Source organism: Pelophylax lessonae, assembly GCF_965119305.1.
Source record: "Pelophylax lessonae genome assembly, chromosome: 3".
In the NCBI taxonomy this organism is placed as follows: Eukaryota; Metazoa; Chordata; class Amphibia; order Anura; family Ranidae; genus Pelophylax; species Pelophylax lessonae.
Window position 1 is genome coordinate 366,070,883 of NC_138770.1, and position 25,556 is coordinate 366,096,438.

Here is a 25,556-nt window from a genome sequence, read left to right on the forward strand (position 1 = left end):
CCTGGATCCTTTCACTTCCTGATTACCATGCGTGGAGTGCAGATTATCCTGTTGGCTGCAGGTGCCTGTTTCTGCTGGGTGGTGAGTCTAGTGGAGTTCTCTCCCTGTCTGCTGAGGATCGCTTGGTGTTTGTGCCTGGCGACCAGGTGGTGCTGCCAGCGTGGTGGTGGTTGTCCCTTGCAGTGTTTTACACTTTTTGTGGGGTCCCCCTGGTGATTCATGGAGTCTTTGGAACCCATCTACCCACCTGATCCCCTCTCTGAAGCTGCAGGGTCCTCCGGTCTCAACCATCCATCGATGCATTGACGGTGATCCTGGAGACCTTTGTGTCCCGGGTGGAGGTGGTCTTCGGGCGACAGGCTAGCAAAAAGTGCCCCCTGCCTTCCCCCGTCTCGTCTGTCTCATCAGATCCTGAATCTGACTCGGCCGCCACAGACATGGGTCACCCTGCTGGGTCTGCAACCACGCACCCAGAATCCTTTGATAGTGAGGATGATTCCTCCACATCTGCAACCATGCACGAAAGGGCGCTGATGAAAGCACTGATTGTATCTGTGCGTGAGACCTTGCAGATGGAGGATGCAGCTGCGACAGAGGCACAGCTTCCCTTTGGCACTCACAAGCCATCCAGCGCGGCAAAGGTGTTTCCTTTCCCTACCTAGTTTGACAGAATTGTCACTAAAGAGTGGGGATGACCAAAGCGTCCCTGTGGGGTCCCTTAGCACTTTAATAGGCATTGGCCCTCCGAGAAATCCCTTCTTAAGAAGTGGACTGTTCCACCTGTGGTGGACCCTCCGCTTTCCAGGTTGAACAAGGCAACCATTATTCCGGTTGAAGAGTCCCCGGCCTTTAAGGATCCGGCTGACAGGAAGCTGGAGGCTGTGGCCCGCAATATGGCTCTGGCTGTTTCGGCACTGAGGCCAGGATTCACCATTGCCCCGGTGTCGCAAAGTCTGGCCCAGTGGGCTAAGCTTTTACGCCGTGACCTTGAGGGAGAACCGCTCCCCCCTGCCTTTGCTGAGCTGGCGGGTCAGTTGGTACAGGGGCTGCAGTTTATCTGTAATGCCTCTTTGGATACGGCTCGGCACTCTTGTTTGGCAGTGGTCCTTCGGTGTGCCTATTGGCTTAAAAGCTGGTCTTCGAACCAGACTTCTAAAAAGGCCTTGACTGATCGTCTGTTTGGAGCTGTCCTGGATGACATCATAAAAGGTTTCACAGAGGGGAAGAGTACCTTTCTTCTGCAGGCTACTAAGGGCAAGAAACCTTGTCGTAGACATGGGCCTTCCTTTTTGGCTCATACGTCTTTTCGTCCCTCAAGGTCGACTGTCAAGGGCTTGAAGCCTTTCGGGGCCTCCTGGAGGATCCAAACGAACCTGGTCTGGCTAGCCGAGAACAGGCTTCTCTAGACCCACGGACAAGGCTCCTTCGGCATGAAGGTGCGCCCTCACCTTTATCGTGGGTGGGGGGATGTCTTTGCTGTCCCTGTGGACTTCCCTGGTGCAAGACAAGAGGGTCCACAAAGTAATTTGTTCCTGGCTATAAGATTGTGTTTGACAGTTCTTTCCTTCCAACTTGCACATGTCCCCAGACTGCTTAAAGGGTCTGTTTGGGGCAGTACAAGACCTGTTACATCAAAGTGTGATTGCCCCGGTTCCAACTTTGGAACTTTTTCAGGGTTTTTACTCACACCTGTTTACAGTGCCCAGTAAGAAAGGTAAAGTGCTTCCAATCCTGGACCTCAAGGCGCTGAACTGCTTTGTGCGGGTACAGAAGTTCGGAATGGAGTCCATTCGCACGGTAGTGGCATCCTTGCATCAGTGGAATTTCCTCACCTCTATCGACATCAAGGATGCTTACTGTCCCATTCCATTATGTGCCAGTCACCAGTGCTTCCTCCGCTTTGCCGTGGGAGAGGAGCATTATCAGTTTGTGGCGTTACCCTTTGGTCTCGCCTCTGCTCCTCTGGTCTTCACAAAAGTGTTGTCCCCGGTGCTAGCTTTGCTATGCCAATGAGGGATCCCGGTACTGGGCTACTTGGACGATCTCCTTCTGGGAGTGGAGTCGTCTTCTGCTCTGGTGGAAAAACCTGGAGATCACAAAACGAACTCTGGGGGAGATCGGCTGGATTCTGAATTTTTAAAAGTCTGCCCAGGTTCTGTCCACAAAGCTGGACTATCTGGGCCTGACTCTGGACTCAGCCTTAGCCAGAATGCTCCTTCCTCTGGACAAACTCCAGAAATTGCAGGCTGCAATTCATCTTCTGCTGTCCAAAAGATGGTCAACCCTCCGGACTTGCATGCGGGTGCTGGGCCTGATGGGGTCTACCTTTTTGAGGCTGTTCAATTTGCACAGTTCCATACAAGGTCCCAGCAAAGAGAGATTCTGAACAAATGGGACAATCGGAGTCCCCGTTATGGTGGCTTCATTCTCCGGCTGGGCAAATTCTTCCTCCCCTTGTATTGGACAGTGGTCACCACAGATGCCAGCCTGTCCGGCTGGGAAGGCGTCCTCGGCAAGCATTCTGCTCAGGAGATCTGGACGCGGGAAGAGTCCAGACTACCGATCAATACCTTGGAACTCCGAGCAATAAGACTGTGCCTGGACCATTGGACGGATCGTCTTCAGGGTTGCCCAGTGCGCATTCAATCGGACCATGCCATTGCTGTGGCTTATGTCAATCACCATGGGGGCACAAGAAGTGTTCTGGCCGCTCTGGAGGTAGCTTGCATTCTAAGGTGGGCAGAACGGTTTGTTCCAGCCGTCTTTGCCGTACACATTCCCGGGGTGGAAAACTGGCAGGGGGATTACCTCAGTTGGCAGGCGTTGGACCAAGGGGAGTTGTCCCTTCATCCGGAGGTGTTTTTCAGTTGTGTCCCTGGTGGGGCACCCCTGAGGTGGATCTGTTGACATCTCAGCTCAACCGAAAGGTGCAGACATTTGTGGCTCAGTCAAGAGATCCTCTGGTGGACACCACAGATGTGCTGGTGATCCCATGGGATCAGTATCTTCTGATTTATGCCTTCCCTCCTCTCAAGCTTCTGCCAAGACTTCTACACAAGATCGAGTCAGAAGGGATTCCGGTCATCTTAGTGGCTCCCGTCTAGCCTCGCCGGGCTTGGTATGCCGGTGCAGCTGGTCGCGGACGTTCCTTGGAAGCTTCCTCTCAGGGAGGATCTGCTATCCCAAGGACCGATCTTTCATCCTGCTTTACAGTCCCAGGCTTTGAGGGCTTGGCTGCTGAGCGCCAGGTGCTGAAGGATAGAGGTTTATCTGTGTCAGTAATTCCTACACTGTTAAAAGCTAGAAAATCTACTTCTAGGAGGATCTACCATTGTACGTGGAAGACGTACATTGCGTGGTGTTAAGTATCTTGGGGTTCATCGTCGTTCCTTCTCGGTGGCTCGGAACTTGACCTTTCTTCAACGGGGGCTTGAACGGAAATTGGCCTTGTGTACCATCAGGGGCCAGGTGTCGGCTTTGGCAGTCTTCTTACAATGACCTTTGGCCACTTACTCCCTGGTGCGTACCTTTCTTCAGGGTGTCCGACATTTGGTTCCTCCGGGGCGGGCTCTGTTGCCACCTTGGACCTCAATTTGGTGCTTTCGGTCCTCCAGAAGCATCCCTTTGAGAACCTTCAGGAGATTCCCCTGCTTACACTGTCCCTAAAGGGGGCCTTTTTGGTTGCTAACGCCTCTGCCCTCAGGGTGTCGGAACTGGCAGGGTTATTCTGTCGTTCACCTTACCTGGTGATTCACAGAGATAAGGTGGTTCTTCGACCCTGTCCATCCTTCCCTCCAAAGGTTGTCCCTGATTTTCATTTGAATGAAGACATTGTGTTGCCTTCCCTGTTCCTAAGCCTAAGCATCCTAAGGCGATTACCTTGCATTCTCTGGATGTGGTTCGGGCTATCAGGGTGTACCTGGCGGCAACAGAGTCGTTTAGGAAATCGGACTCAGTTTTTGTCCTTATATGGACCTCGCAAGGGGTGGCTGCGTTTGTCGCGACCATTTCCAGATGGATCAGACAGACGGTAGTGCAGGCCTATTCCATCAAGGGTCAGGTTCCTCCTTTACCTGTTAAGGTGCATTCTATGCGGGGGCTTAGTGCCTCCTGGGCCTTCAGCCATCGGGTGTCAGTTATGCAGGTTTGCAAGGCGGCCACTTGTTCGTCTGTGCACAGTTTCACAAAGTTTTATAAAGTGGATGTGTTGGCATCTGTGGATGCTTCTTTTGGCCGCAGGGTTTTGCAGGCTGCTGAGAACCTATTCCTCTTTGAGGGTGTATTATTTATTTTTATTTTTTTTTCAGGTGGGTTTTTTTTTGCTTTTTCCAGCCCTCATGTTTAACACTGCTTTGGGATGTCCCAACGGTTATGAAGATTTGAAGCGGTGTCCGTCAATGAACAAAAGAGAAAATGGGTTTTTTGACCTACCCTAAAATCCATTTCTCTGATGTTCACTGACGGACACGGCACCCACCCCTGTGTGAAGCTGTAATTGTTCTGACGCTGCTTTGTACCTAAACTGAGTGTCACAAATAGTCTTGTGAGTCAAGACTAGCTACAGCTCATGCTAATGATACTACTGTATGTTCAATATTCAAATAAATACATTTATATATAAATAACTTGTGTGGATAAGTTAATGTGCAAACAATTAGGTAGGCCTATCTTTGATGTCACAGGAAGCGATGAAACGTGTCCGTTTTGGACGCACGGCGTGACGTAACTGCGCAGCTGGAACGCAAGCCGAACCACTCCGCTCGCCACTCTGCATGATAGCGGTTGTATGTTACAGAGCCTGTATATTGATGCCATTTTTATAGCCATGGATGGGGAATAAACTATTTTAATTGTACTACACTATCGGAGCATTCTTTCTTTGCATACCCTGGCCCATACTGATGAGAGGAAAAAGGTGAGGAGGAATCCATCCTTTACCCCATTGCAGGAGCGGCACAAGGGAATTCATCTTGGCTCTGAGGACCTACAAGCGTGATCGGTCTTAGTGCTATATGGCACATAAGACCCATTACTTCTGGTAAGTGATCCATCTTTACAATATCACTGGAAAAAGGAACCCATGCCACCTAAAGCCACGAGTCGTATTGGATAATTTAAGCACAGAGCACCTGCACTTTGATTTAAGAACTGGAAGATTTTCATTATAAGAAATTATTTGGACTCTACTAACCATTGTCACTAATGTTGATGGACTTTCAATCAATTGCACTCTATTTAATTAGCCAATTATTTTTTATTAACATTTATTACACTATTGTCATATTTATTGATCATTGCACTATTGTATGGTTTAACACTGGAATACCCACCTGTATATTGCATACATTTATGCAACCTTTTGATTTATTTATTCGTACTTTAAATTGTGACACTTTCATTGTTTGCACATTAACTTATCCACACAAGTTATTTATATATAAATTATTTATTTATTTGAATATTGAACATAGTACCATTAGCAAGCGCTGTAGCTAGTCTTGACTCACAAGACTATTTGTGACACATTAACCCTACCCCTATAGCTGCTGCTCACATCTTCATCTACGTTCCGTTAATTTATCCTATAGGCGCGGGGGATACACCTTTAGGCCCCTTTTACAGAGGCGGACCATTCAGATCCGCCCTTCAGTTTTTTTGGCGGATCTGAACAGTCCCCCTATGGGGCATCGGATGTCAGCTGAGACATGTCCGCTGACATCCGATCCGATCCAATCCGTCAAATCTGGACGGATGGAAACCCAATTTTCCATCCGTCCAGCGGATTGGATTGGATGAGAACGGACTGACGGTCCGTTCCCATCCGATTCCCCCATAGAGATGTATGGGGAACTGACAGCTGTGTCTCCGCACACAGTGCGGAGAACAGCTGACATTCTCCTGCTCAGCGGGGGATCGGCGGATCGATCCCCCACTGAGATAAACGGAGTCCGTCCGACAGGCATACTGTGTGAAAGAGCCCTAAGGAGCCTTTCACACATGCTGTCCGTTTGCCTGTTTTTCCATCCATCCGTTGACAGATGAAAAACGGACATCAATGCATCTCTATGTAAAAACGGATGACAATGGATGATCATCCGTTAACATCCGTTTTCATCCGCTTCCGTCAATGTCCGTTTTTTCGAATGGATGAATGCCCTATTTTTCATCCGTCAAAAAAAGGGATCGGAAGAAAAACGGATGACAACGGATGAAAAACGGATAACAACTGGCGAAAAACGGATGACAACTGACGAAAAACGGATAAAAAACGGATGACAACTGATGAAAAAAAGAATGAAAAACTGATATGAACGGAGATGAAAACGGACGTTGACTGAAGACCAAAAACGTGACTGAACTGATGAACTGAACGGACCGTATGTGTGAAAGGGGCTTAAGGCCCCTTTCACACAGGCGGACCGTTCAGATCCGCCTGTCCGTTTTTTTGGCGGATCTGAACGGTCCCCCCATGCATTCCTATGGGGCATCGGATGTCAGCGGAGACATGTCCGCTGACATCCGATCCGTCAAATCTGGATGGATGGAAACCCTATTTTCCATCCGTCCAGCGGATTGGATTGGATGGGATCGGGTGAGAAGGGACTGACGGTCCGTTGACATCCGATTTCCCCCATAGAGATGCATGGGGAACTGTCAGCTGTGTCTCCGCACACAGCGCGGAGACACAGCTGTCCTCCTGCTGCTCAGCGGGGGATCGGCGGCTCGATCCCCCGCTGAGAAAAATGGACTCCGTCCAACGGACGGAGTGTGTGAAAGGAGCCTTAGTGTTATCTTTTTCAACTAAACTGAGTGCCTATACCAGAGAGAGGGAGTATACCCCATGGGCATAGCCAGACTTTTTCTCTGCCCAGTGTCCTACTCCTGTAGGGGGCAGTATAACCCAAAAGTTATAAAGATCTGAAGCGGTGTCCATCAATGACCATCAGAGAAATGGATTTATGGTAATGGTAAGTCAAAAATGCCATTTTTTTTAAAAACCGAAATGTTTCTATGATAACAGGTTTCGTTTGTCAGCTATTACATTACCAATGCTCTGGGATCCCTGCTCTACAGTAACACTTGTCTGATGTGTATTATGTTCCACAGCACTAAAAATATTTACAAAACATCACCCTGTTTAAGCTATACCAGCTGAATTTCAGTCCATGTATTGTATTTACCGTTCATGAGTAGCCGATCTATTGATTGACTTTTCACAGTTATGCTTGTTGGTTAACTTTTGCCTGATCAGCACATGTAGCCAATCAGCTGCAGCACTGATCAGTGTATTCTGATGATAGGGGAGTCCCACTGTCAGAATACGACACCGCAGGGAGGACATCCCCATCTACCTCTAATTTTTGGATGGGGAAATCAGATCAGTTTTTTTTTGTTCCAAACAAAAACTGAGCCATATATGAGCAGCCTAAGTTTGCAAGGGAAGGGTTAAAACCTCGTCAGGTCTTTAGTGCTATCAGAGGTTCTGTTAGCAAGGTTTATCCTTCTCTCCTGTGCTGCTGTCAAATTTACCAGTTTTAAGAGAGTCTCCATCAGCAACTCTTAGGGTCCTTTCACACGAACGATCCGATCAGATCTGCCTGTCAGTTTTTTAGACCGATCTGATTGGATCCTCCATGCATCCCTATGGGGCAGCAGATGTCAGCGGAGATATGTCCGCTGACACCCGCTGCCATCTGCATCCGATCCTGTCCGTGAAATCCAGACGGATAGAAACCCTATTTTCCATCTGTCCAGGGGATCGGATGAGAGCGGACAGGCGGTCCGCTCTCATCTGATTCCCCATAGAGAGCAGCGGGGCTCTGACACCTCCCTCTCCACACACAGTGCGGAGACGTAGCTGTCATCCACCTGCTCAGCGGGGATCGGTGGATCGATCCCCGCTGAGCAGAGAACGGTCCGTAATGGAATGCGGACCATGTGAAAGGAGCCAAACTGAAATAAAAATGCTATTCTTTAGTAGAGTAGATGAAGGCTTGACGCCCTGTCAGATTTGAATTTATGTATGTGCTTCTATTGCAGATTTCCTTTAAAACTGTTTTCAGAAGGACAGGAAGTGAGTATAAATCCTAACAGAGCCCCAGATAGCAGTAAAAAACAGTTATAAATCTTCCCTATTCTATCCAAAATAAATAAAATTTTTTAGCTTGACGCACACTTAGGCTTTGTTCATATTTGCTCAAAATATTTACGCTTAACCAATGCACCTATAGTGTTAGTGCACTTAAACATAAAACTTCCCCTCACCATAGCCAATCCTAGTGTGGATGTATACATGTGAATTTCGCCCCACCCCCCGGGGCTTCATTTGAGTTGCTTGTGGAGTTTGACGAGCATTTATTGCACATTTAAATGCTCCTCAAACGCCCTATGTGCATTTGACATGCATTAAAGGCAAAAACGCACCCGGGATACCTATTTTTTATTTATTTGGCTGTTGTGAACAAGGCCTAACGCACCGCAAATGAATGCTGGCACATTTATGATGTGTTACCATAGACTTGAATAGAAGCTTTAATTTTGAAATGAAGCGATGTGACACGAACGCTTCATGTTTTGAAAATGTGAACGGCGCTGTGTGCTGTTCATATTATTAATTGCATAGGAGTTTGAGGAGCATTAAAAATGCCCCTCAAACACCTGCTTTTAATGCCAGTATGAGCAGGGCCTTAAAGTTGAACTCTGTTTTTCTCAGCGGGGGTTCGATCCGCCGATCACCTGCTGAGCAGGAGGATGACAGCTGTGTCTCCACGCTGTGTGCGGAGAAAGAGCTGTCAGGTCCCCATGCATCTCTATGGGGGAATCGGATGGGAATGGACCGTCTGTCCGTTCTCACCTGATCCGCTGGACGGATGGAAAAAAGGTTTTCCATCCGTCCAGATTTGACGGATCGGATGTCAGCGGACATGTTTCCGCTGACATCCGATGCCCCATCGAGATGCTTGGGGTGACCGTTCAGATCCGCCAAAAAACTGTCAGGCGGATCTGAACGGTCCGCCTGTGTGAAAGGGGCCTAATACAGTTTTGAAATGCATACATTGCATATGAATTTTCTCCCCTGGTAAGTAATGGGAGAGATTTACTACAACTGGTGCACACAGAATCTGATGTAGCTGTGCATGGTAACTAAATCAGCTTCTAGGGTTTGTTGTCAAAGCTTAATTGATTAAGCTGAATTTAGAAGCTGTTTTGTTACTATGCACAGCTGTACCATATTCTGTGTGTACCAGTTTTTGAGAATCTCCCCCATTGAGTAATTCTCTCAAGCTAGTCTTTTGATCCTTGCATCTATGACAATGCACAACCCAGGTCCCTAGCCTGCAGCACAGTTAAGTAGCACAATTTGGTCAAAGAATCTATCACACTGTTGAGATCATTCCTGAGTTCTCACCTCTGGTTTACAATGTTACTACAGGTACTCTGGATCCTTATTGGCTCTCAGTGTTTTCCCAATCTTGGCATTGCTGTGCAGAAAATTACAGAATAGGAAATGCACTGAAGACTATAAAATGTATTTTTTTAAATGGTGCTTTTATATATTCCTGAAGTTCAGCTTTTAGCTTTCATTTTTGAACAGATGACAGGCAAAGCAGTTTAAATGTATTGATTAATTATTGAATAGCTTCTTTTGTATGTTTTGTAGGATGTTGGCAAAGGATGAACTTGTAGCTACACTTCAAAAATGTGTGGAAGTTTTAAAACCATATTCTGCAATGCAACTTGGCAGCACTCTCAAAAAGCTGGAGGAGTTCCTGGTTCAATTCCAGTGTCTTGAAGGTAAATATGTGGTGCTGCAGCCCACTTTACTGACTGAAGTTTGAAACAAAAACAAGTAGTAGATTGTTTAGCCAGTGTCTACCCACAACTACCACTATTTCTTTCTTATTGCTGTATATGCTCTATATATACTAGACTACATAGGGAAATCGTGCCTATGCGGTTCTTCTATTCCAGCTTTTTAGTGGTACCTGAGCGTAAGGAAAGTAAGGAGCCTGGCGAGGGGGGTCCTGGTCCTGCTTTTGGTAAAGAGTGGTGGAATCCCACGTCCAATTGTGCGTTTAAAGACCCAAATTATCTTTGAGAGTAAAAAATCTCTGTTGAGCTTTGTACACAAAAGGGGCACCTGGCATCACAGCACGTTTTGTTATTGCTTGCACTGGAGCTCATAATTTACTCATGTTTGAAAAAACAGCACTTTGTGGATTTAGGGCACCAGCTATAATTTGTGGACACAAATATAGGATCACCATTAATTGTTGGGAGAATTTTAAATATCGGTATGGTGGTCTCACTGGATATTGGTTGTCTATTTGTACATCCCAATATTTCATTTATATATATTTTTCTCTTACATCCTCCGACAGTCGCCGCCTCCTCTAAGTCATCACTGTTGGGTATTGACTTCCTATCCGCAGGAATAGCTAGGCATATAGACTTAAGGCCCGTACACACGTACCGATCGTCGGCATACAAACGTCGGTGGACGAAGGATCTGCCGATTGTACGCGTGTTAGTATGGTGCCTCCGACAGATGTCTGCGCACAATCCGCGGACAAAAGTCTTTCTTGCAAACATGAAAATTTTTGTATGCCGACACCAGAACGGACGATTGTTCGCCTGTCAGTACACAATTCGGCCGACAGACCGCAGATTTGCAAGACTGGGCATGCTCAGAAAATAGAAAACACAGGGAAAGTTAACCATTACATGACATCACTTCTGCAGTCGGCGGACAAAATTCTTGTGCTGTCCTTGTGCTGTCTTTGCACTTTTCAGCAGACACCGACATCCCGGGGAGAAAAGAGGAACATTTGTATGCCGACCATCGGTACGTGTGTACGGGGCTTAAGTCCAAAGACAAAAAGCATTAGCATATACACACCCATGGGGGCTGTCCCATCTGGTCAATACCCCCCCTGCATTACCACTGCCAACTCAGTTTTAATCTGCCTAGCGTCAGGAATAGTCAGGCTTACCTTGTGCTGGGGCTTCAGTCTCAGCCTTCCTTATCTTTTATTTGATTTTTCTTTGAAAATGTCAGTTTTTTCTCTTACTTTACTAGCTGTTTATTTTGTCAGCTTCTAGTGTTAGTCTTCTCTTCGGATGAAGATGGATCATGCGGTGCTGGGATTCGGACTGACCGCCCTGGTTCTCCAGAGCAAAAGGGTCAGATGGACCCCCAGCCCGCCATCGAGCGTTCAGCTATGGTTCGCCCTGGCATTACGAACGACCCATCCCTGTTCGCTACAGGGATGCAGCCGTGAGGTGGCTACCTCACAGGACACATCTGTGGTGCTGCAGTGTCATGTCCCTGGCTCACGGCACTCCCTGTCAGATGAGGACAGAGGTTTTCCGTGCATGGAGGCTCCCCACGCCATCTGCTACAGGTAAGTACTTTTCTGTGTGGGGCCTCTGTCTGGGGTGGCAGTCTGTGTTGCTGTGTGTCCCCATGTCTGTGCCTGTGTGACTCCCTGTGCGATCCCTGCGGGGTTCGCTTGTGCAGATACAGTGGGTACGGAAAGTATTCAGACCCCCTTAAATTTTTCACTCTTTGTTATATTGCAGCCATTTGCTAAAATCATTTAGGTTCATTCTTCTTCCTCATGAATGTACACATAGCACCCCATGCTGACAGAAAAACACAGAATTGTTGACATTGTTGCAGATTTATTAAAAAAGAAAAACTGAAATATCACATGGTCCTAAGTATTCAGACCCTTTGCTGTGACACTCATATATTTAACTCGGGTGCTTTCCATTTCTTCTGATCATCCTTGAGGTGGTTCCACACCTTCATTTGAGTCCAGCTGTGTTTGATTATACTGATTGGACTTGATTAGGAAAGCCACACACCTGTCTATATAAGACCTTCCAGATCACAATGCATGTCAGAGCAAATGAGAATCATGAGGTCAAAGGAACTGCCTGAAGAGCTCAGAGACAGAATTGTGGCAAGGCACAGATCCGGCCAAGGTTACAAAAAGATTTCTGCTGCATTTAAGGTTCCTAAGAGCACAGTGGCCTCCATAATCCTCAAATGGAAGACGTTTGGGACGACCAGAAATGTCAACAATTCTGTGTTTTTCTGTCAGTATGGGGTGCTATGTGTACATTCATGAGGAAGAAGAATGAACCTAAATGATTTTAGCAAATGGCTGCAATATAACAAAGAGTGAAAAATTTAAGGGGGTCTGAATACTTTCCGTACCCACTGTATGTATGTTTGCCGGGGGTCCCTGTCCCTGTGTCACCATAGGTGCTTTGTGGGGGTGCAGACGTTTATGACTGTGCGGCGACCACAGCGGTGCATTTTCGCGCGGTCCGCCATCTTTGCTATGGGCACACATGTGTAGCTCCTCTGGGGCACTCCTGCATGTCATTTTGGCGCCATCCGCCGCCATGTTGTGGGCGGTGGAACGATAGTAGCCTCCAATGCTTCCCTATGGGGCAGCCATTTTCCCGGGGTCTGGCTTATATTCCAGCCTTCTCCAGCAGCATTCCATCAGCAGCAAGGACACTGGTAGCAACGCTCTGCGGGCTCTGCAGGTTATCGCTCTCATTCTTCCCTCTGTATATCGCTTCTGGCTCAGTTTCTTTTCTCCTTTGGGGGTCTTTCATCACTGTTGCAGTAGCGGTGGGCTGCGCACACCGCAGCGTTCTTAAAGGGGACAGTACACCATTTTTTGCACTGTAGTTTGTTTCTGATAACTTGAGCCATGGATTCTCAGGAAAGCAAGTTTCCTCCAGCTTTAGTGGGGGGCCCCAGTTCTCCTGTGGCTCCGCTGCGACCCGATTTGGGCGCTGTAGTTGTGACTTTAGTGGCAAATATGGAAATGCTGATGGCTGAACGTGCTGCAAAAAAGAGGCCCAGACTGTCTCTGATTCAAATGGGGATATGGCTGCTGCTGCGAGCGTGCCCTTTTCAGGGTCCCGCTCATCCCTGGACCCCCCGGGGTCAGAGGGGGAGGCTGAGATGGAGGGGGTTGATACCTCCTCCCCGGGGTCACCCGAAGAACGGGCGACCATGGATGAGTTAATTGTTTCTGTTAAGGAAACCTTACATTTAGAGGATGAGCCCTGTCCTCCGGGCGTTGTGTCCTCATTTGGGACGCACAGGACCCGCAAGCCTGCGCAGGTTTTTCCCTGCCCAGCGGAATTCCATTACACTGTTAATGAACTGTGGCGCACGTTAAAACGTCAATTCCTGGTGCCTAGTTGGTTCAAATTGCTTTATCCGTTTGCACCGGCTACGGAGTCACGATGGTGTGTGCCTCCACAGGTGGATCACACTGTGGCCGTGCTGAACAAGGCTACCTTGGTTCCTACTGAGGATACCCCGGTTTTCCGGGATCCCACGGACCGGCGGTTGGAGTCTCTAGCTCGCCATTCCTATACGGTGGCGGGTTCGTTGCTCAGACCAGTTTTCGCGTCCGTTTTGGTGGCTCAGGCGGTGGCTGATTGGACTAAGATGCTTAGGTGCAATCTCGTGTCTGATGGGGTCCCGCCTGCCCGGCTGGAAATGGTGGATCAGATCCACCAAGGGGTCATGTATTTGTGTGATGCGGCCTTGAATAAGGCCCCCTTAGTGGCTCGCCTCTCTAGTGTCGCGGTACTTAACCGGCGACTCATATGGCTGAAAAGCTGGTCGGCTGACCAGTCCTCACGGAAAACAGTTGCGGATTTTCCTTATGCTCGCTCTCGCCTTTTTGGCGAGGCTTTGGACACCCTAGTGAAGGGGGCAAGAGCTCTATGCTGCCCCAGAACCCGAAGAACAGGTCCTTTCGTGGCAAGCGGGGTTCTGCGCCTGGATCCAATCAGGGGTCCTTTCGTACCTTTCGGAACCAATCCAAGGGTAAGCCCTTCAAGGCCCAGGGCAGTCAGAAGAAGCCCTGGGAGGGCAAGTAGGAGTCGGGCAATGCCGGCTCGGTGGGTCAGTCCAACTCTGCCTGAAGGGGCGCCCTCATCCGTTTCAGGGGTGGGGGGGCGCTTGCGCGGTTTCCTCCAACCTTAGCTGCTCCGGATATTGGACAGGTGGGTTCAGGAAATCATTCAATCAGGAGACGTGATCGAATTCCTTTCCCGGCCGGCGGGCAGATTCTTTCCCTCGAAGCTTCACTTGCCTCCTGGGCGTCGGCAGGACCTGCATCAAGCGGTGTAGGACCTTCTTGCTCAGGGGGTGATTGTCCCGGTACCTCATCGGGACAGGTTTCGGGGATTTTGTTTCAATCTGATTGCGGTGCCCAGGAAGGGGGGCAAAGTGCGTCCTATTCCCTATATGGGAATGATTCTGGACTCTGCTCAGGCAAAGGTGTTCTTGCCGGAGGACAAGCTCCGGACCTTGCAGGACGAGCTCAGGTCCCTCAGGGACAGCCCATCCTCGTCACTCAGGACCTGTATGCGGGGCCTGGGGTTGATGTTGTCGGCCTTCGAGACGATACCCTTTGCTCAGTTTCACACGCGGGCTCTCCAAGCAGAGATCCTGGCCTAGTGGGACAGACTGCCTCAGTCCCTGGATCTGTGTGTCTCCTTGTCGTCAGACCAGATTGGCTCTTCTGTGGTGGCTCCAGTCCCCGTCGGTGGCGGAAGGCAAGTCCTCCTGTCCGTTGGTGTGGACGGTGATTACCACGGATGCCAGCCTGTCGGGCTGGGGTGGAGTTCTGGGCAACCTGTCTGCCCAGGGAACTTGGTCGGAGGAGGAATCCTCTCTCCCGATAAATGTGCTAGAATTGCGAGCAATGCCACTCTGTCTCTTCCAGTGGTCGGGCCGTCTTTGGGGCCGTCCTGTCCGAGTACAGACAGACAATGCTACCGCGGTGGCTTACATCAACCACCAAGGGGGCACCAGGGGTGCTCAGGCGGCCCGGGAGGTGACCGACATTCTGTCTTGGGCCAAGGCTTATGTCCCGGCGATCTCGGCAGTTCACATTCCGGGTGTGGAGAATTGGCAGGCAGATTACCTGAGCCGCCAGACCCTGGACCAGGGGGAATGGTCCCTACACCCGGAGGTCTTTCACATGCTGTGTGCGAGGTGGGGATCCCCGGTCGTGGATCTGTTCGCATCCAGGCTGAATCAAAAGGTGGACAGGTTTGTGGCAAGAACGCGCGATCCGTTGGCGTTGGTAGCCCCTTGGCATCAGTATCGTCTGATGTATGCCTTTCCTCCGATTCAGTTGTTATCCCGGTTCCTCCGCAGATTGGTCTCGGAACCGCACCTGGTGATTCTGGTGGCACCGGACTGGCCACGCCGGTCCTGGTACGCCAACGTTGTTCACCTGGCAGTGGCGCCTCCGTGGCGGCTGCCAATGCAGGAAGGTCTCCTGTCTCAGGGTCTGATCTTCCATCCTGCTTTACAGTCGCTGGCTTTAAAGGCCTGGCTGTTGAGACCCAGGTCCTGAAGGACAGGGGTCTCTCTTCTGAGGTCATCCCTACCCTTGTCAAGGCTAGAAAGACCTCCTCCGGTAAGATCTATTACCGTACCTGGAAGGCTTTTTTCGCCTGGTGTGAGTCCAGGGGGTTCTCCCATCGCTCATATTCGGTGTCAAGAGTGTTGGCCTTCCTCCAGTCTGGAGTGGACCAGTGCCTTGCGCTGGCCACAATCAAAGGCCAGGTGTCCGCACTGGCTATTCTTTTTCAACGCCCTGTGGCGTCTCACTCTCTGGTTCGCACCTTCATTCAAGGTGTGCGACATTTGGTTCCGCCCAGGAAGGAGCCTTTACCTCCATGCGACTTGAACTTGGTTCTGTCCGTCTTACAACGTGCTCCCTTTGAAAACATTCGGGAAATATCGTTGCCTCTGCTGTCTAAGAAGGTTGCCTTTTTTGGTGGCGATCACTTCGGCTCGCAGGGTGTCTGAACTGGCAGCGTTATCTTGCCGTTCTCCGTACTTGGTGATTCACCGGGATAAGGTGGTTTTGCGTCCACATCCCTCCTTTCTTCCTAAGGTGGTCTCTGAGTTCCACATTAATGAGGACATTGTCCTGCCTTCGCTTTGTACGAAGCCTAAGCATCCTAAGGAGGTTGCTCTGCATTCCTTGGATGTTGTCCAGGCGATCAGGGTTTACCTATCGTCTATGGAATCCTTTCGGAAGACGGATTCCCTCTTTGTCCTTCCCGAGGGACCTCGGAAGGGCATGGCTGCATCTGCAGCCACTATTGCCAAATGGATCAGACGGACCATTGAACAGGCTTACGCCTTGAAGGAACGGGTTCCGCCGTTCCCTGTTAAGGCGCACTCCACCAGATCTGGGAGTGCCAGGATGCCCTGTTGGCATCGGGCCTCGGTGGCCCAGGTGTGCAAGGCTGCGACTTGGTCGTCGGTGCACACTTTTTCAAAGTTCTACAAAGTAGACGTTCTGGCATCAGCTGATGCTTCCTTTGGCCGCAAGTTTCTCAGTGCGGCAGTGCCATGATGGACCCTTGTGTTTTTTTTTCTGGGTCCCTGGCTGTTGGCATTTGCTTTCCTGGGCTGTTGCTCCTGTTGAGCATTGTTTTTTCTGTTGCCCAGAAGGTTCTCTTACAGTGCGTGTAAGATTCCTTTCTCTGATGTGGGTACTGCGTTGCCTTTTCTACGGTTGCGTCTCCCACCCCTCATGTCTATACTGCTTTGGGACATCCCAACAGTGATGACTTGGAGGAGGTGGCGACTGTCGGAGGACGTAAGAGAAAACTGAATTTTTGTAAAATCTTACCTGTAAAATTCCTTTCTCTGAGTCCTCCGACAGTCACCGCCCCCGCCCCTCTTTTGGGGTTCTTTTTGGGGTTCTGATTACCTACTGCTATGCTACCAAACTGAGTTGGGAGTGGTGATGCAGGGGGGGTATTGACCAGATGGGACAGCCCCCATGGGTGTGTATATGCTAATGCCTTTTGTCTATAAGTCTATATGCCTAGCTATTCCTGCGGATCGGAAGTCAATACCCAACAGTGATGACTTAGAGGAGGCGGCGACTGTCGGAGGACTCAGAGAAAGGAATTTTACAGGTAAGATTTTACAAAAATTCCGTTTTTTCTAAGAGGTGTATGCATATGAGTAGGATTATTGAACTAGGTAAATGTATTTATTTATGTATTTTTATTTGGTTAGAGAGAGCGCTGCTTACCATATATTTCACACATTGGTATTGTTGTGCATATAGTGTGGAGCACATTTTTGAGGAATAACACAATGTTCTGTGGAGCTGGTAGTACACATTTTCTGGTAGTACACATTTTCTGTTTTAAAATGTTACTAAACCTAAGACACTGAATTCACTATGTCTGGTCTTCCACAGTACACAGAACATAGAAATGCAATTATTTTAATAAATATAAACTGCTAAATACCTTTTCTCATCAGCAGTATAAAGCAGTCTTGTAACTTCTATCAGTACCTGGCCAAGCACTGGTTAAAGCTTGTAGGAGGAGTTTTCATTCTCTTCTGACTGTCCTATGAGGCTGAATGACTACTGACATTCTGTCTGGACAGTTCTAATTGGCCCTGTGCTGATCACATGCACCCTTCCAAAAAAAAAAAAAACTCTCTAGCAATACATACCAAACTTAGCATGTGCAGAGTGCCTCCAATGCTCTCTACTATCAGGGATGGATTGGGGACTGTGGAAGAACAATGCACCAGGATTAACCCCTTAGGTTCCACAGTGAGTATTAAAAGTATCCTTTACTGCATATACAGACTGATTTTACTGTTGTAACACTTTGTTTGGTGAAAGTCATATTTACTGCTTTATAAATAGACCCCTAAGTATTACTCCTAGGAAAATATGAACATGTGTAAACAGACCAGAAAGCTTTGTGTGCCAAGGTACCTAGAAAGTTTTGGTCACTGTTGCCATTTTTAGCCTGGACTAAAGCTCAACAAACAAAAACCCAATTTCCTAATGCTGACCAAACTGGTATATGTCAAATCACTTAAAGGGATGAGCTTGGGTGTCTTCTGAAAGTACTCTTTACTCCAATGAGCTGGGAGCTGGGTCATTCTGCCCTGCAGCCCGCTTCTTTATTTTAGTGAGCTGTGGGAATGGTCCAGACTGCAGCAGATTGGCATTAAAAATGAGCACAAGTTTGGAGTTCAGCTAGAGATTAATTACGGATGATGCCTGAGCTCATATCTAGCTGCTCACATAGTGCATTCCCTTGTATCTTACTGACATCTAGATGGCATGTGACAGCAGGTGCTGGAGAAATAAATCCAGCTTGACAGTAGGCCAGTAAATCATTAAGTATATTTTAGAAACTAAACATTGATGTTAATGGAAAACACATGAACAGTTGAAACAAATAAAGCCAGTAATTTTGCCACTGGAATTATTGAAACCTACAGTGGTTTGTATTTTGTTAAACAGAATACAAAATAGCTTCAAAGATCAAGGACACACCATACTTTTTATTGTCTGTCAGTGTAATGAGAATGAGGCGGTCAGGGTATCACAGAAGGGGGATAAAAGGATTTTCTTGTGTCTCTTTGCAGAAATAACCTGATTTGCACAGTTGGCAAGCAAGAATAGGCAGAAATCTCCTCTCATCCTCAGTTGTCATATTATCTTACCTGTGATGTTTTCATAATCAGATGGTGCTCTGAAGTTCTGGTAGCATCCACAGAGAATTGCTTCTCTTGTTCTTTGATCTCCATTCTGTATTACATTATTTTACATCTTAGATATTTGCTAGTGTTGAACCTAATACAGCATGGTGTAAATACATAGACCATGTGTTTCTCAAGACTTTCATATCTTAACCTAAAACATGTTAGGCATTTGCAATTACTTCACCAATTCATTTTACTGATATGGAGCATGTAAGTAGGTATAATTTCCTTTTAAAGATTTGTGACTGATGTAAAATATGATTAGTAACTATTCTAGATTGGTTGAAGACAACCACAAATCATTGGTTAATAGAGGAACATAACCCTGCATTGTGGAAAGGGAGTTTAGGCAGTAGCATAAGCTGTGTGTGAACATTGACAGATACAAGGCAGTGTTACTATACAAATTGGGATGGGCTGTCTAATTTTTGAAAAGCGTGTCAAGTTAAAAGTAAAGATATGGCCCAAATTAACTAATCTGGCGTTAGCTGTATTCTCTACCAGGTACTTAAAATGTAGGTCATTTAGTTTTAGATTGCGTGGAGAAGGATACAAACCCCTATCTAGTTTTTACTGATATCCGGGGCTCCATTAGACAAATTTACCTTCACTTCCTGTCTTGCTGACAATGGTTTTACCAGACAGGAAATGGTGAAAAATCTGTGACAGAGACACATACATCAATAAAAATTTAAAGGGGTTTTAGCATTTCCCAACTCTACTAAATAAAAGTTAGTAGTTTTTTTTTTTTTTGTCTGTGGTTGCAGAATTCCCTTCATTTCCTGTGTGGTAAAATATTGTCAGCAGAATGGGAAGGGAGGATACATTTTTGTAACAGAGCCCTGGATAAGGAAAAAAAAACTTGACGGGACGAAGGCATCTCTTCCACTTTCAATAAGGAATATTGATATAATACAGTGTTTTCTAAAGTGTTACAAAATGTTAAATTTCAAATACAGGCGGTCCCCGGGTTACAAACAAGATAGGGACTGTAGGTTTGTTCTTAAGTTGAATTTGTTTGTAAGTCGGAACAGGTACATTTTTTAAGTGTAGCCCCAGCCAAAGTATTAACTTTTAAGTTTTTTGGATAGCATAGGGAAGGGTTAACACCCCTGTACCATTTGTTTTGCTGTCTGTACCCCTGTTCAGAAGATATTACCTCACTTTCTGTCCCTATGACAATTGGATTTTTAAAATGTTGGGTTGTTGTGGAAACAAGGAGTGGTGATAAAGCTTCAGTGGAGACACCTTTTTCCCATGAGAACTCTTCCAGGAGTGAATTTCCCTTCCTAGGGGTAGATTTCTCCCCACTTCCTGTTGTCTCTCTCCGTTTGTAAGTAGGAGTCGTTTGTAAGTCGGATGTTTGTAACCCGGGGACCGCCTGTAATAGCAAACTTAATATTAGTAATAATGTTTTAGATCTACATCATACATGTTTTACATTATACACATTTAAAATGTAAACTGGTGCACAATAATATAGTGCAATACGGTACAGTTGCCAGTTTGTTGAGTCCCCTGGAAGCAAGGTTCATATTGGAGAGTGGGTTGTATTTCTATCAATCTTTTTCCTCTCTTTTCTGATTTTAGGTGATCTCTACTGTGATGGATCTTTCCCATTATTCTAGTTAGAAGCCATTGTGTATATAGTTACATAGTTACATAGTAGGTGAGGTTGAATAAAGACAATAGTCCATCCAGTTCAACCTGTGTGGGGGTGTGTGGCTGTAATCATCTCACATAGCCCTTAATGTCCTGATCCTTGAGATGTAAGTCTAAGAGTCTTTTGAAAGCCACCATACTACCCGCAGAAACCACCTCTTGTGGTAGACCATTCCACAATCTTGTAGCCCTAACAGTAAAGAACCCCCCTCGTTGCCTGAGGTTAAAACGCTTCTCCTCTAATCGCATGGTATGCCCTCTTGTCCTCATGCAATCCCTTTGAATGAACAGCTTTTTTTCTAAGCTGAGATCCCCATTGAGAAATTTAAAAATTGCTATCATGTCCCCCCTCAGGCGTCTCTTCTCCAGGGAGAATAAATCGAGCGATTGCAGACGCTCTTCATAGTTAAGGTCCTCCAATTCCCCTAATCAGTTTAGTTGCCCTTCTCTGTACTCTCTCCAGTTCCAACACATCCCTCCTGAGGACTGGCGACCAGAACTGGACAGAATACTCCAGATGCGGTCGGACCAGAGTTTTATAAAGTGGAAGGATTATAGTCTTATCTCTGGAATACATCCCTTTCCTTATGCATGCTATTATTCTGCTGGCTTTGGCAGCTGCCGTTTGACATTGCATGCTGTTGCCTAATCTATCATCAACCAAGACTCCCAGATCCTTCTCCATTTTTGATTTCCCCAATGGTTCCCCTCCTAACGTGTATTGTGCTTTTATGTTTTTAGTCCCCAAGTGCAAAACCTTACACTTCTCCACATTAAACCTCATTTGCCATGTCGTTGCCCACTCCGTTATTTTGTCCAGGTCATTCTGTAGGATATCTGCTTCATGCTGTGCAGTTATTGCCCTGGCCAATTTTGTGTCATCTGCGAAAAATGATAACGAACTACTGATCCCGTCCTCAATGCTGTTTATGAATAAATTGAACAAGGTTGGTCCCAGGACTGAGCCCTGGGGCACCCCGCTTACTACCTCAGACCAGTCTGAGTATGCGCTGTTTATTACCACCCTTTGGACACGCCCTTTTAGTCAGTTCCATATCCAAGAGCAAACCCTGCTGTCGATACCTGCAGACCTTATTTTATAAATTAAGTGCTTGTGGGGAACTGTATCAAACGCCTTAGCAAAATCTAAGTACACCACATCCACTGGTCTGCCCCTATCTAGCTCACAGCTCACCTCCTCGTAGAATGTTAAGAGATTGGTTTGACAAGAACGCCCATTTGTAAACCCGTGCTGATTAATGCTGATGACGTTGTTGTCTTTAGCATACTCTACGATATAGTCCCTTATCATCCCCTCCAGAAGTTTACATACTATTGATGTCAAACTGACAGGCCTATAATTTCCCGGGATATGCCTCTGGCCCTTTTTGAATATCGGAATCACGTTAGCCTTCCTCCAATCCCCTGGTACATCTCCTGTCCTAATACTGTCAGCAAAGATCAGAAACAGTGGTCTAGATATAACCTTACTGAGTTCTTTGAGTACTCTCGGATGTACGCCATCGGGGCCTGGTGATTTGTTTGTGTTAAGTTTATCCAGCCTTTCCCTGATTTCACCCTCTGTTAGCCATAGTGGCAAGTCCTGTGTATTACTACTAACCATACAGTCATGGTCAGTGTAACCCTCCATTTCCTGTGTAAAGACTGACGAGAAAAAAGCATTCAGCACGGTTGCTTTTTCAGTGTCCTCTGTAACCATCCTCCCATCATTGTTAATTATGTGTGCAATATGCTCTGCCCTAGTTTTTTTGCTGTTGATATATTTAAAGAATTTCTTTGGGTTTTTTTTTTTTTACTATCCTCCGCTATTTGTCTCTCAAAGTTGATTTTAGCCATCCTGATTTCTTGTTTACTTTTCTTATTTGCCTCCTTGTATTGCTCGAAAGCCGATACTGTGCCCTCTGATTTATATTTCTTGAAGGCCAATTTTTTTCCCCTGATAAGTTTTTTTAACGCTACGGTTTAACCAGCCAAGTTTGGCTTTGTCTCTTCTAAATGTATTTCCCATAGGAATGCACTGCAAGATGCATTTGCTTAATATGTTCCTAAAGCATTCCCATTTTTCCTCTGTGGTCAGTGATCCCAAGGTTTGGTCCCAGTTTACCCTTTCCATCAAGGCGTATCATTTTGGAAAATTTGCCCTTCTGAAGTTTAGGGTTCTTATGTTCCCTACTTGCCTTGTTATATTGTTATTTATACTAAATGTGATCATCCTGTGATCGCTAGAGCCCAGGTTGTCCTGGACTCCTACCTCTGAGATTAGGTCTGGGTCATTAGTGATCAATAGATCCAGGACTGCGTTTTTCTCTGGTAGGGGAATCCACCAACTGTGACATGTAATTATCCAGTAAGGTTTCCGTGAATAGACGGGCCTTCTGTGAGTGTGCAGTCCCCTCATCCCAGTCAATGTCGGGATAATTGAAGTCCCCCAATATGATGACTGATCCCAATTTTGCCACTTTACCCATTAGTGCTAAAAATTCCAGCTCTACCTCCTCCCCTTGGTTAGGTGGCCTATAGCAAACCCCCACAATAACTTTTCCCTTTTCTCCTTCCCTATGGAGTTCTACCCACACCGATTCTAAATCCATGCTCATTCCATCCGTAATGTCACTCCTCTCTTATCACCTTTATATTGTTCTTGACATAGAGACATATCCCTCCCCCTCTTTTTCTACCCTGTCCTTCCGGTACACCGAATACCCTTGGATATTGGCCAGCCAGTCATGTGAGGGGTCGAACCAAGTCTCCACTATTCCCACAAGGTCTATGTCATCCTCATGTACTAACATTTCCAATTCATCCATTTTATTAGCTAGGCTCCTGGCATTAGCATATACCCCTCTTAGTTTTACGGAAGTTAAACGTGATTGGCGGTTATGTTTATTCCTGTTTGGTCTGAGGTTTTCCTGCACAGACCTGACAATTGACGTTGTGGACCTACTGTCGCTGCTGACCCTACAACTGCCTTCAGTCCTTTGCTCCCTCCTGACTGACTCTACTTCTGAGCCCTCCCCCCCGTCTCCTAGTTTAAAAGCCCCTCCAACTTGGTGGCTATCTTTCTCCCCAAAAGAGCTGTACCGTCCCCATTAAGGTGCAGCCCATCCTTACTAAAGAGCCGGTAGCCGACTGAGAAGTCAGCCCAGTTCTCCAGGAACCCAAACCCCTCCTTCCTACACCAGTTCCTCAACCACTTGTTAAGTTCCCTAATCTCCTTCTGCCTCTCTTGTGTGGCTCGAGGTACAGGCAGTATTTCAGAGAAAACCACCTTGGAGGTCCTATTCCTCAATCTTTTACCTAAGTCCCTGAAATCGTTCTTTAGGATCCTCCACCTTCCTTTTACTTTGTCATTAGTGCCCATGTTCAAAAGATTTAATTATTTTCTATTTTGTTGCATTTGGTAGAGTATCAATTCCCTAACTATGAAAATGCATTCCTTTGTTTCACCTTCCCAAAGATGTCTTGGTTTATTCCTTTTTGGAAAATGTATGTTTTTGTTTTATTTTTATTTTTTTTTTAATAGAAAAACTGAGTCTTAGTGATGTGGGTTTAATATGAATCCATTTGTGTTTTTTCCACGTTTATGTAGCTTTGATAAATTAAACTAGTGAAGCAAAAGATGAGGATTGTGTTTTTAACAAAAACAGATTTCGTTTTTGCTTTGAAGCTGAACTTCAGTGAAAAAAAATATTTACAGTGGATATAAAAAGTCTACACACCCCTGTTAAAATGTCAGGTTTCTGTAATGTAAAAAAATTGAGGCAAAGATGAATAATTTCAGAACTTTTTCCACCTTGAATGTGCCCTATAAACTGTACAACTCAGTTGAACAACAAAGCAAAATCTTTTAGGTGGAAAGAAAAAACACTAGTAAAAAAACTAAAATAATATGGTTGCATAAGTATGCAAATCCTTAAACTAATACTTTGTTGAAACACCTTTTGATTTTATTACAACACTCAGTCTTTTTGGGTATGACTCTGTCAGCATGGCACATCTTGACTTTGCAATATTTTCCCACTCTTCTTTGCAAAAACACTCCAAATCTGTCAGATTGCGAGGGCATCTCTTGTTCACAGCCCTCTTCAGATCACTACACAGATTTTCAATCGGATTCAGGTCTGGGCTCTGGCTGGGCCTTTCCAAAACCTTAATCATCTTCTGGTGAAGCCATTCCTTTGTTGATTTGGATGTATGCTTTGGGTTGTTGTCATGCTGAAAGATGAAGTCCCTCTTAATGTTCCGCTTTCTAGCAGAAGCCTAAGGTTTTGTGCCAATATTGACTGGTATTTGGAACTGTTCATAATTCCCTCTACCTTGACTAAGGCCCCTGTTCCAGCTGAAATAAAACAGCCCCAAAGCATGATGCTGCCACCCACCACCATGCTTCACTGTGGGTATGGTGTTCTTTTGGTGATGTGCAGTGTTGTTTTTGTGCCAAACATATCGTATGGCTATAAAGTTCAACCTTCGTATCATCTCAGACCATTACACATTTCCCCGCATGCTTTTGGAAGACTTCAGATGTGTTTTTGCAAAATTAGCCAGGCTTGGATGTTTTTCTTAATAAAAGGCTTTCATCTTGCCACTCTACCCCATAGCCAAGACATATGAAGAATACGGGAGATTGTTGTTACATGTACCACACAGCCAATACTTGCCAGATATTCCTGAAGCTCCTTTAATGTTGCTGTAGCCCTTTTGGCAGCCTTCCTGACCAGTTTTCTTTTCGCCTTTTCATCAATTTTGGGGTGACGTCCAGTTCTTGATAATGTCACTATTGTGCCATATTTTCTCCACTTGATAATGCCTGTCTTCACTGTGTTCCATATTAAATCTAATGCCCTGGGGATTCTTTTGTACCCTTCTCCTGACTGATACCTTTTAACAGTGAGATTCCTCTTATGCTTTGGAAGCTCTCTGCGGACCATGGCTTTTGCTGTAGGATTTGACTAAGAAAATGTCAGGAGAGTATCATTAGAACAGCTGAACTTTATTTGGGGTCAATCAGAGGCACTTTAAATGATGGCAGGTGTGTACTGACTCCGATTTAACATGAGATTGAATGTGAGTTTGCTTAATTCTGAACACCGCTACATCCCCAGTTATAAGAGGATGTGCACACTTATGCAATCAAATTATTTAATTTTTTATTTTTTATTCCCCCCCCCCCCCCCAAAAAAAAAGATTTCAGTTTGTTTTTCAATTGAGTTGTAAAGTTTATAAGTCTCATTAAAGGTGGAATAAATTCGGAAATGATTTGCCATTGTCT

The 25,556-nt window shown here is 46.3% G+C and overlaps 1 protein-coding gene across 1 annotated transcript in view; it reads left to right on the forward strand.

The window, feature by feature from the left end:
* Positions 1-25,556, forward strand: part of ORC3 (origin recognition complex subunit 3) — a 248,159-nt gene that overhangs the window by 141,634 nt on the left and 80,969 nt on the right. Inside the window, exon 14 of the mRNA XM_082252390.1 lies at positions 9,662-9,795. Coding sequence (XP_082108516.1) covers positions 9,662-9,795 — 134 coding nt within the window. The remainder of the gene's footprint in view (positions 1-9,661; positions 9,796-25,556) is intronic.